This window comes from Dreissena polymorpha, chromosome 4 (genome assembly GCF_020536995.1).
Source record: "Dreissena polymorpha isolate Duluth1 chromosome 4, UMN_Dpol_1.0, whole genome shotgun sequence".
In the NCBI taxonomy this organism is placed as follows: Eukaryota; Metazoa; Mollusca; class Bivalvia; order Myida; family Dreissenidae; genus Dreissena; species Dreissena polymorpha.
The window spans coordinates 132,693,153-132,705,992 of NC_068358.1; the positions used below are offsets into that span (position 1 = coordinate 132,693,153).

At 35.1% G+C, this 12,840-nt stretch overlaps 1 protein-coding gene across 7 annotated transcripts in view; it reads right to left on the bottom strand.

Annotated features, from left to right (window-relative positions):
* The window catches only part of LOC127876546 (phosphatidylinositol 3,4,5-trisphosphate 3-phosphatase TPTE2-like), a 99,742-nt gene that overhangs the window by 22,635 nt on the left and 64,267 nt on the right, over positions 1-12,840 (bottom strand). For 5 of the 7 annotated variants that reach the window (XM_052421856.1, XM_052421853.1, XM_052421851.1 and 2 more), the window contains 2 exons: positions 4,049-4,147; positions 2,370-2,536 (listed from right to left, as the gene is read on the bottom strand). In XM_052421856.1, the coding sequence (XP_052277816.1) occupies positions 2,370-2,536; positions 4,049-4,147 (266 nt within the window). Of the gene's footprint in view, positions 1-2,369; positions 2,537-4,048; positions 4,148-9,113; positions 9,213-12,840 lie in introns of all 7 variants that reach the window. The other 2 variants (XM_052421855.1, XM_052421857.1) reach the window with 2 other exon arrangements.

Sequence of the window (12,840 nt, forward strand, 5' to 3'; positions counted from 1 at the left end):
TCAGATTAGCAAATTTTCGTTGTAGTTATGATATTTGCAAGGAGACAGTAATACTTAACATTCACCATGCTCTAAAATACCCATTATATGCATCTTTTGATGATTTATAAACCAGGCCCCGTGTTCACAAAGCAAATTGAAATCGATTTTCAATGTCAAGTGACATTGATTTTCAATTTTTGTCATCGGTTTTCAAACTTGGTGTTCACAAAGAAAATCGATGTCAAATGACATCCAAAATCGATTTTCAAATTGCAATCAATGACACTGAAATTAAAATTGATATTGGGCATTGTCAAATTGAAAATTGATGACAATCGCCATGGTAAGAAAACAATATGGCCGACATTGAGAGACGTCTTTGTCGCGCTCGATACATAAATGAATGGTTTCCAATGGATAGGAGAGTTTTCCGTGATCGAACGAACCCATTGGAAACTTTGTCCCCGATGGAAATTCGTGAACGGTACCGGTTTTCCCGGAAACATTTCTGTTTCTTGTCAACATGCTGAGTTTGGAGAGGGCTACTGAACGTTCTTGTCCTCTTCCGCCGCTAATTTCAACTTTAGCGGCATTGCATTTTCTTGCAACTGGCACACACCACATTGTGACGGCAGGGCTGCATGGAATCTCAAGGTCCAGTGTATCTAGAGCGGTCAAGCAATTCACGGACAGCGTGTGTCTACATCTAAATGACTTTGTTTTCTTCCCAAATATCGAAAATGTGCAACTGACGGTGCAAAAACAGTTTTATAACATCGCTGGTGCGTATTAGCTCTCAATATAATTTACTTGGACAATTTAATGATTTTTGATTGGTTGTCAAGTAAACAAATAAGGGGAGTTAAATGTTTCTTAGTCGAATCGGGCACAATTCAAAACGTTGTATGAGTACTGTATGCTAGATTTATACGTCTTGAAATAACATGCGTGTATATTAAGTATATTACGTGTTTGATAAGTATAATAAACATAACTGTTTATTAGTGATTGTTATTTTTGGGAACACATATATTGACATGAAAGACAGAAGATTGAACTTGTAACTTTTAACTGCACTAAGACTAATAGTAAGATGACATTTCAAAACAAACAAGTTAATTGCAACTCACCTATTGAAGGTATCAGCAACCTCTTGCCAGGTTTGTTCCTTTTTTTGCCACCTAGTGTGGCACCTTTAAAGCGACAATATAACTCGTCGTACCGATCATTTATCAGTTGAACCACGAAGGTTTTTTTCCGACATAGACCAATGCACCTGAGCAGTCATTGCAGCTAAACTATCATTGCAGCAGACGTCAACAAAAAACAACTTCCGCTTTACCGCTTACGTCCACAAAAAGTCGAAAAAAATCGATGTCGTTAAAACCGATGTTGAACGACATCAATTTTAAATAACTTCGTGAACTCGAACTTTGTCATCGATGTCACTTGACAACGATTTTCAATGTCATGCAAAATCGATTTTCGATGACAGAAAAAAGTTTTGTGAACACGGGGCCTGAAAATTATAAAGCGTTGCAACTCAAAACGATTGAAGAATTTGGAGAGTTCTATTGTTGTCATTATTTTTTATCACTACACGGATTGCCTACATGAAGTATAAAATACAGCCATCATAGTATGAGTACGGAATGCCAAGTGAGGGTTACTTTTTTTTCTTTCTTAAATTTTATTCTTGTTTTTTTACTAGAGCTTTAAGTAATTAAATTGTAAAAAAAATGCATAAGGTTCATTATTTAATAAGCTAAATTTCATATCAGAATTATGGCCCTTTGTCAGTGACCATATGTAATGACAACTATGACATACCCTGATGTTTTATGACATATCTTTGAATAATATAAAGAGGTATTGAGTTTTTGCTTTCAAAAGTTAACCTGAATTTTCTTAGTACAAAACAGGGCATAACTCTGCTTATTTTCAGCTCAGAGTTGTAATCCTTGATCCGTGACCACGAATATATTCTTATGTTGCATTTAAACCTAATCCTGAATTTCATCTTGCATGCAAACCTACACAGGATTGTATAAGTAGGGGGCATAATCCTTCTAAAAGGCTGGTCACATCAATATCTGTTGCAATTAAAGAAATGAGTACTTGTTGCAAGCAAACCCTAACCTATATTTTATCTTGATGCAAACCTTAACTGTGCTCTAACAAGTGCAGATTACATTGAGTTAACTTGGTCAGCGAAATCAAACAATGAGTCAAGGTGTGAAATTACAACAAAATCAAATGGGCAAGTAGGTTGGACTATTCAGTGAAAAATCGGGCTGAAAACAATCGCAAGTGACTCTCTACATGTATATGTCACACATACAACCCTAGATAACTTGTGAAATATAGTTTGTAACATGACACTGCACCTGTAATGTAGCATAGATCCAAATCAAATCCGTCTTTGACATATCGCCTTTTGTTTTGCGATACTATTCGTCTGGAAGCTATGGCTAGATGTTTGTGTTGCTGATAAATGAGATAGACCCCACGAACGATTCGCAGAATCCGAACTATTCGACCCAAAACTCCCAGTCTGTAAATTGAAAATACCATAAGCAACCATAAGGAACAAAATGGCTTTCTTCATGTAACACATATAATGCAGTTAAAAACTTGTTCATGTAGATTTTAAAAACATTTTGTATTGGATGTTAATAAAGTTTTGAAAAATGAGTACACACAAAACAAATGTCTAGAAATTCATAAATGTATTATATCACTGTTTATCAACCATGTTTTTAATTTGTTTTTTCAGTACACTTGATAACAATAAGCAGTACGTGTATTACATCGTGTATAAAAGTGTTAAAGATAAGACACAACAGTAACGTTATAATAATAATACTAAGGACTAATAAATTATTAAGTCTGACATGATCATAACAAGGGCTGTTTGTAAAACATGCATGCCCCCATATGGGCTGTCAGTTGTAGTGGCAGCCATTGTGTGAATACGTTTTTTGTCACTGTGACCTTGACCTTTGACCTAGTGACCTGAAAAAAATTGGGGTCATCTGTCAGTCATGATCAATGTACCTATAGAGTTTTATGATCCTAGGCCTAATTATTCTTGAGTAATCATCAGGAAACCATTTTACTGTTTCGAGTCACTGTGACCGTGACCTTTGACCTAGTGAGCTGAAAATTAATAGGGGTCATCTGCCAGTCATGATCAATGTACCTATGAAATATCATGATCCTAGGCGTAAGCATTCTTGAGTTATCATCCGGAAACCATTTTACTATTTCAAGTCACTGTGACCTTGACCTTTAACCTAGTGACCTGAAAATCAATAGGGGTCATCTGCCAGTCATGATCAATGTACCTATGAAGTTTCATGATCCTAGGCAAAAGCATTCTTGAGTTATTATTCGGAAACCGTTTTATTGTTTCGAGTCATTGTGACCTTGACCTTTGACCAAGTGACTTGAAAATCAATAGGGGTCATCTGCCAGTTATGATCAATGTTTCATGATCCTAGGCCTAAGCGTTCTTGAGTTATCATCCGGAAACCATCTGGTGGACAGACCGTTGGACAGACCGACCGACATGTGCAAAACAATATACCCCCTCTTCTTCGAAGGGGGGCATAATAAACACTTACTAAACACTGCAACTCATGCAAACATCCGGTTTAATTGTCACTTTAAGTAAAACAAAAATCTCGCATCAATTTCAGAGATCTTAATAAAAGGCACTACTGGTTGTGCACATAAAATTAACAATCAGATGAATGATTTTAATATAATGTTAAAGTTGGATTGCTATATTATATGCCCGCCATTTGTTTGATTTCTTCATAAACTCATTTTTGTATACAATATGCATTAAATTTAACACTGAGAAAGCAAATTTTTTTATATTTAATTTATATCCATAACAGTTTAACTATATGCTTTTACATACGTACACAAAACAAAAAAGTTACGAAAAATGTATTTTGAATTTTTGCTAAATTATTATAGGTAAAATTGTTATATCTATTCATTTATCTCATTAAATTCCCATAAAAATCTGACAAGCAAATAATATGCTACCATGTACCTGACATATTGTGAGCTAGAAAAGACAAGATCAAGCACAAAGGTGGCAAGAACTATAACCAAGTCCACAATATCCATCCAGTCGTGAAAAAATAGTTCTCTGAAAGCAAAGTAAACATGCAAGGGCTATACAAAATGTCAAGGCAAAACATCCAGGCCCAGATGCACACAATGTTAACAATTGGTTACATTAACCATGGTTAAAGTTTGGAGTCAATTATCTTTTTTCAGGCTTATAATAATCAGCCATATGAAGGTTACAGTTATATCTGTCAGGGTTCGACATTAACTTTTTTTACAGCAAGACCGTCGGACCAGCTCCTCTTAAAATGTACTAGCCCGAACCTGATGTCTACTAGACCATAAATGACATAGCAAATGAACACAATTGTGTCATGTAACTGTTTAATCAGGATTTATCAGTAAATAATCAGTGAACACCAGATTTTGTATGCATAGAGTAAAACAATAAAATAACCCTTTTTTTTGCTTTTTTTCGTCAAATTCAAGCCATGGGAACTGACTTGATTTTCCATCTAGGATAAAATTGACATTTTGGTGTTTCTTCATATTTACGATTCGTGTCAGTTAAGCGTCGGATTCTTTTTTATTAACTGATTTGTCGGACAAAAAACCGAACTTGAACAAAGCCATTCTTTAAATTACATTATCTTGTCTGCTACGCAAAAATGTTTACATTGACGATACCGATTTTTGATAGAAGTCTTAAAATCATGCTCTACAGTTTTACGACACTGCAGAAAATCATTAAAATTCATGACAACTTGACCAATTGAAACAAGCAATTTCTGCAGGAAGCTCTCCTTTGCGTCTAAAAATAGCGATAAATCATGTGAATGCTCTGCGTTCATATAAATTTACTAGTTTTGTTTTAATGTAAATAACGGATACAAGAGTAATTTTACACATTAAAAGTAAAGGTTTTCACAGCAGTTATTTATAGTTATATGAATCAGTATAGATTTTTATTTTATTTTAAGACCAGTCGGACAAGCTAGCCCGCAGTTTTACTAGCCTGACCACTGATCTTACTAGACAATGTCTGTCGGACGTGCCTTAGTGTCGAACCCTGTCTGTAGAACTAGATAATAGTTTTCGCCTAGATTAACCAATCCTGATTAACAGTATGAACAGCTAGACCCATATTGGTGACATGTGACAGAATTCAAGCAATTAGTCATGCGTGTACATTTTATGCAAATATGATTATTGTTACAACACACAGCTACACTGCAAGAGATTCCTAAGAATGGAAAATTGATGTCAGGCAATGTTTTCAGTATCAAATGGAAGAGGCTAATTAAGATCCTTGTTACCATTAAAATATTATTTTTGATTAACACAGGAATGTAATCTATTTTCAAATACCGGGTACTTGCTAAACTTTTGAAGGGTCAGTCAGATTAGATAGGACTAAAATTTATGGTTGATTTGTTAGAAAGACATGTTGGATACCTTTAACATTTTCAACATTAAAAAATCCGTAAGTATCACGTTTGAAATTAACCAAATGATTGTCAGACATTGCAATAATTAACAAACATTTTCAGAAAGGTTGGTGATGACTGAATGAAAACTTACGTTACAGAGCGTCGATAGCAAATTTTGATATATTTTTATAAACAAACAGCAATAACTCTAAAGTGCCAGGTGCCAAATTGTTTGGTTATCAATATAGGGAAAATACACGTTTTTGAGGGCATGATCATCTGCGGGCGCTCAAAAAATCTGTTAATGCCCTCGTGCTGATTTTGAGAGCGCCCGCAGATGATCATGTCAGATAAAATGTGTATTTTCGCTATTATTGCATAAACAATTCACACATACCAAAATAAATTAAAATTACATTGAATAACATTAAAAACAATATGTCTTGTTCATTTGACGTCGACAAAGTTCAATGTTGTGTTTTACATCTGCTTCACTCGGTCATCAACAGAAATGACGAGGCGGTTTTCGATTTAAAATGTGTTTAAACGGTGAATTAATGCAAATTTAAAATGCAGTAAAAGAAAGAAATGAGGAATTATTTTGGAATTTACTGGTCGTGGCTAAGGCCAAAAAAAAAATAGTCTTGGTTCAGGGAACATGGCCAGAAAAATGTAGGAGGGTAGGTAGGTTTTTTTTTTTTTTTTTTTTTTTTTTTTTTTTTTTTTTTTACCAGTCTACTGATTTCAGGGTGAAAAAGGGTCAGTTAATGCACCCATGATTGTTTAAACACTGACCAAATGATTAATATTGCACATGTGGTATTTAGTCGTTGTATATTATTCAATATTCCTAGCTCTTTATGCACTTCTTCAGGGCTAGCGCTGGCCCAAAATTTCTTTTAGCCAACCATTTTTTCTTTGTCTGTCTGTGATAGTGTGACCTTCATATTCAAAAGTGAACAAGCCATCTTTATGAGTCTCTGGTGTTTGGGGTGTGACCTTCAGAATTTTTTTCATCATGAGACCTGACCTAGTCTCCGACAGGTGCTCAAGAGTCTGAATAGTGGCTGTCAAAAGGAGGGTAACCTCAGAATAGCACAAGTCTTTCTTCTGGTACATTTTTTGATAAAATGGCAATGGGTTTGAGCGCATCGCACAGGAAGTGAGCAGTGTACATAAATTTGAATGTTGCTATTGGTTTGTACAGGCTAAGGGCGTCACAGTACATTGATTTTGATTCATTATCAAAGCGAAGCCAATTGTTGTCAAGTTTCCATGACTCATTGAATGTTCTAGTGTTTTGTGTTTTAATTATTTTTTTTTTGTTATGACTCTTTTTCGTCCAACAACGCTTTAAGGTTAAAGACGCCATGTTAGCGACTTTAGAGACAAAGTGGTTACTTCCATTTTTATAGTAGTGTAGATGAATGACTCTTCCTATGTGTTAAAAATTTGAAATGTTAATTAAAATTAAACCGCGCGTGTTTTTCACATTTTTATTTGATTAAAATACGCTGCTGTCAGTTAGCATAGTGTGCGAGTAAAACAAACAAATTAATTAATTATCATCTTTTCATTTCGATCGGAAATTGGCAGAAAGTTGTAACATCATCGACATAGAACTAATTATTTAATTATCACTTTTAAATTCAGATCAATAGACAGCTTGGAAATAATTAAAATATTGTCACGCTTCTTTTCATTTTTAATCTTTAATAATACGACATTTGCGACCGGCCGCTATTTTGTTTGCAGACGACAATATTAACTGTGTATTCAAAGTGCACAGTGTCTGCGCATGAATGACCGAATATTACTCCATAGCTCCACCCATTTTTACATTTCATTTAACAACGTCATTTCATGTGTAAGCGAGCTCAATGTTGATTGGCCAGCTAGCATGCGCACTTCAATAACAATAAGGTCAAGCGATGTCTCGTATACACGTGCAGACCGGTTATTGTTCACTGTTCAAATTGCGAACACTTTCATTGAAACAAAGAGAAAAATATAGAAAACCAATCCAGGTTTAATTGGTGGCTGTTTTCAATGAAATTTTACGAGATTTTAGCATTTTCGCCATCAGATTTTTTTCCATGGACCAAAAAAATCGTTAGGGTCGGGGGCAAAAAATAGGGTCGGTCGGGTTCCCTGAACCAAGACTATTTTTTTTTTTGGCCTAATAAATATATTGTCAGAATAAGTCATTGTTTTCATTATGTTTCTTTCGACAGTTTTGTACAGGTCTATCTTATTTCGTTCCAACTAAATTTTATAAAAATTAATACTGCAAACAAATTGTCACTGAAGTATTTCAAGCATACAGCAGGAACGTTAAAGGTACATAAACACTTACATTTACAGCACAGTCTTTTGAAAGTGTTGAGTTTATAACATTAACTTCATTGAGGTTGCCAATAAAATAAAGCTGTTGTCAAGAGAGTTCAGATGGTATAATTTGAAAAGTGGATTGAAATATTCATTGCCTTTATCCCTGCATGCATGAGGAAACTGATGCTTTATATTCAGTTCCCCATTTATGCTTGGAAAGTCATCGAAGGCTGGAGTTATAAACCAAGTTCAGAATAACTTCATTGAATCCAGTCATAACTAAGGGAAGTAACAGCGCATGGACCAGTTTATGGATATGAAAAACACATAACAGGGCTTGAACGACATGTAAATCGCCTTGTTAAAACACGATTTCTCCCGTTCAAGCCCTCCTTTTGCCAAGTTTCTGCAACCCGCCAGAGGGCATCATAGATATAGTTTATGCAATAATATGCAATAATAATCATACATAACCTCCATTTTGTGTCAACAAAATTTTAAGAAAGTTTAGTAAAGATTCTATCAAAACTGATCGAGTTAGAGAGCCAAAACAGCGAATTTTGCATTATCCACCTTGGCGGTCATTTGATTAGAACAAACATTTCCAGAAAGTTTGGTAAATATTCTATGCAAATTGTACGCATTAGAGAGTAGAAACGGAGGAATGTCTAACCATATAAATTGTGTAATTGTGTATAATTCCAGACCATTTTTTTATCAACCACAAGAAGAAAATTGAAAAAAATTGAAATAAGTAATAGACATTGCTAAGATATGGATAGATTTAGTAGCACTAATCTGTAGTTAATGTGAAACTCAATTAGTTTTAGGAAGGATACTAGTTTTATTCTAATTCTAATAATTTTTATTATGTTCTTATCACACAACATTTAGTAGTAAGGTGCAGCACATTAGTTGAGCTGTTACTAAGCCACAATATTAAGTGTCACACAAAACTAAAAGAAACACTTGTTTCACATAAGGTTTTTATTTGACATTCATAAAGTATATAGTTCAACAAAGGTATTTCTGGATATATGAAATCCCACTAAAAAATATATCTTCACTTACTTGTCTAACTTAAAGTTTTAATGCTATGCGAAAGAATGGGCTAACTCAATAAAATGTCAATTTTTCATTTAAGGCAACATGAAATATAAGTTGTACCCAACGAAATAAAAATATTCCTGATGTTCTGAATCAAGTGTTCAATCTATAATTACTCAAGCAAAAATATAAATTCACTACAACAATAGATTATACTCGCTGCAACCAATGCTATACCTCTCAAAATTACCCTTTGCAATAATTAAGTCAATACTTAATGTGGAAACAACCACTATCAGGTCTAGAATGTCCACCCATGAATGAAAAAACAGCTTCCTGAAATAATTGTTTGGTTTTGGTGACAAGGGAAGTTTAAGGTGGATACCTACAACATCATTATGGACATGTTTGGAAATATTTCAAAACAGTTGTCTCAGAGGGGGTAATCACGTGATGATCTAAAGGCAATCAAGATGGCGACGTCAATGCCGAAACAGGTATTTTTCGCCGTTTTATACCCTTTATTACTTGTATTTAATTATTAAATGCCGCTCTGTTTCCAGCCATATCAGCAAGAAAGTGATTAGCGTTTAGTTCGTAGTAAAATTCGCTCTAAATCTCGACATTACCACGTAACAAATTTCTTAGCGGGAGCTGCTCGTCATGTTATTTATGATCTTTGCTGGGTTTCACTTGTGAAATAACTCTTCTGCATACAAACAGAGAAGTATTTGTATTTAAAATCCATAAACGACTATTCTTTGAATGTTTTTTACTGTGTTTGGTAAAGTGCAGATGTGTACGAATCATTTTTCAAGTAGTACGAACTTAAAAGGTTTTACGATCTAAAGGGGTCCCGCTTTTGAGATGATCACAAAGGGTTCCCGATTTCAGCCGAAAAACGTAATGTCTTTGAAGTCTTTTTTAGGTTTAAATTTTTACGTGATAGAAGTATGTGGACAGGATACATATTAACTAGGACGAAACTTATCAGCTATAATCAACCTAAACCAAACAGAACTTTTGGATGCCGCTCCCTTTCATATAAAAATTACGCATGTCTTTCAGTGTTTAATACTTTTTACAGGTAAACGTGTGGCCGATCAAACAGCCTCCACAAGAATAAAAAATTTGAGGGATGTAAGTATGAATAAGTTACATATCATTCTTGTCTGTATTTTATTTAGCACCATAAAAAATGTACGTGTTATTTTACACAAACATAATTTAGACTTAACATGAAGTATATTTTCATATAATTTTCATTTTTAGATGCAAAGACGTTACCCTACAAACATTTTACTAAATTAATCATCAAAACCGACACAAAGTTCGAATTTATTATGCCTAAATTACTGATACTATAAATTGAGTTCTTCAGAAAGTAATTTCAGGACTTAACATAACAAATGTAATATTTATACGTACATGAGAAATGACCTTTTTCCCGGAATATTTTTAATTATTATCTTACCGACCAAAATGCCGCTTATTCGACTAAAAACTATTACTGGTATACTTTACGATAATAATAATTGAAAGCTCCCGGTTCGAATGGATTTTACACGGAGCAGCATTTTGACAGGCGTTTATACTGCAGTGGCTACATTAGGAAGAGCATACATAAAATATGCATATATGAATGTCACCATGAGCGATAATTAATTTACTAATACATGCTTTGATCGGTAATATACGGAATCAGGATAATGCCATCTATAATCTCGCCCTTCTTTCATCAAGGGCGAGACACGACACACGAAGCGATACACGACATTTTTCGCGACAGCCGCGGCGACGCACGATATTTTGCGCGACAGTCTCGGCGACGCACAATATTTTGCGCGACAGTCGCGGCGACGCACGATATTTTTCGCGACAGTCGCGGCGACGCACGATATTTAGCGCGATACACGAAGCGACACGCAATATTAAACACGATATATCGCCTTTTAGGCTACATACACAAGTGCGATATTTCGTGATACGTTCTCGCGCGTCACTTCGTGTATCGAGCAAAATATCGTGCGTCGCCGCGACTGTCGCGCAAAATGTCGTGTATCGCTTCGTGTGTCGTGTGTCGTCCTTGGTGAAAGAAGGGCGAGATTATAGATGGCGCTATCCGGATTCTGAAGTAATACATTAACAAGAAGCGATTTGTGGCTAGTTTATTCAAAGTTTAGCAATAGATCGACATAATTTTTAATATCTTTGGCCTTATGTTACGCTTTCCCATGAAGTTTGGCACATCTTTGTTTTCAAACTAATTTTCAAAATCAGCGGCGTATAAGAGTACAAGTTGAAATTGTTTATCGACGGCAAATTTATAATATAAAAACAAATGGAACAAAAAATATTCACAAATTGTTTTTAATCAAATTTAAATGATAATTATCACGTTGATGCTGGACCTGTAAAATTACTTATTGAAGAGAAACAGAAATACAATTGAATGTACGAGTGTATAGCGACAAAACGTATCTGTGTAACAATGAATGCAAGCACCCTGTCCATTTACAAGATGAAGGAGTAGTTGTAAAACTTGTTGAAGATACACATTTTTATTATTACAGACGATGGCAAAGAAGAAGACTTATCTGACAAAGTATAGGGAGCGACGCCAATACAAAGCCAGGCGGGGAACATCATCCACTGCGAGGGTGATTGCAAAACAATTACGGCAAATTTCCCCGCTGAAGGCAACAAACACGCCGTCTAAGACGTTCGTATACCAACATGAACACTTAGCTATCAAATCGCCTTCCACAAAGAAATTTAAATCTGCAAGAACATTGTTTTCGCCCACCAAGAAATCGCCTTCCACAAAGAAATTTAAATCTGCAAGAACTTTGTTTTCGCCCACCAAGAAAGCAATACCACACTGCCAACAAACGCTTAATATACCGACAGATTATGATGAAACGACAGATTATAATGAAACGAAGGCGATGCTGGAACTTACAGAAGCACAGCTTACATGTGTTACAGAAGACTGCATGTCAAATGAAGAGAATAATGACACTGAATCCAAACTACGCAGCCTTATTCCAACAGTGGCAAAAGAACTATCTCAAATGGAAGGTCATGAGAAAAATCTATTTAACTTTTTTGAACTTGTTGCTAATAAGCAATTTCCTCTTGACAATATTGCGTATCTACTATGGATTGACGTTGTTAAATGGTACTCAAACTCGTCTACCACTCAAATGAGATACGGTAAAACAGTACAAAGACGCGTCGATTCCATATTCACCTGAAAATTTCGGTTTGATATTTGAAAACACATTTTGTTCATAATTCATTTACGCGTTTGCATGCTAATATTACATGAAAAGTTGTAGCAACACATAGCAAGAGGAATCAACAACTATGGGTGACATTTCAATGTTGCCATACTTTACGTCTTATACGTATGCCTAAATACCCACACATTTACACAAATACACACTCGCATATAAAGCTGCAACCTGTGTGATTACCGTGACGTACATGAGCTCATCAAAGATAAGTATCAAATGAGGATTCCTGTTTTCCTATTAACGGGAACCCTTTGTGATCATCTCAAAAGCGGGACCCATTTAGATCATACACAATTTTGGTTCATAAAACTGTTAAAGACAAGTTTTAGATGTCTTCTTTATACAAGACCGCTGTATAAACATCAAACGAATACTCGGTTACAGATTTTAAATATAAATATGTTTCTTTTTGTATGCGGGAGAGTTATTCAATAAGTGAAACCCAGCAAAGATCACAAATTACATGGCGAACAGCTCCCGCTAAGAAATTTGTTACCTGGTAAACTCGAGATTTAGAGCGAATTTTACTACGATATAAACGCTAATCACTTTCTTGCTGATATGGCTGGAAACAGAGCGGCATTTAATAATTAAATACAAGTAATAAAGGGTATAAAACGGCGAAAAATACCTGTTTCGGCATTGACGTCGCCATCTTGATTGCC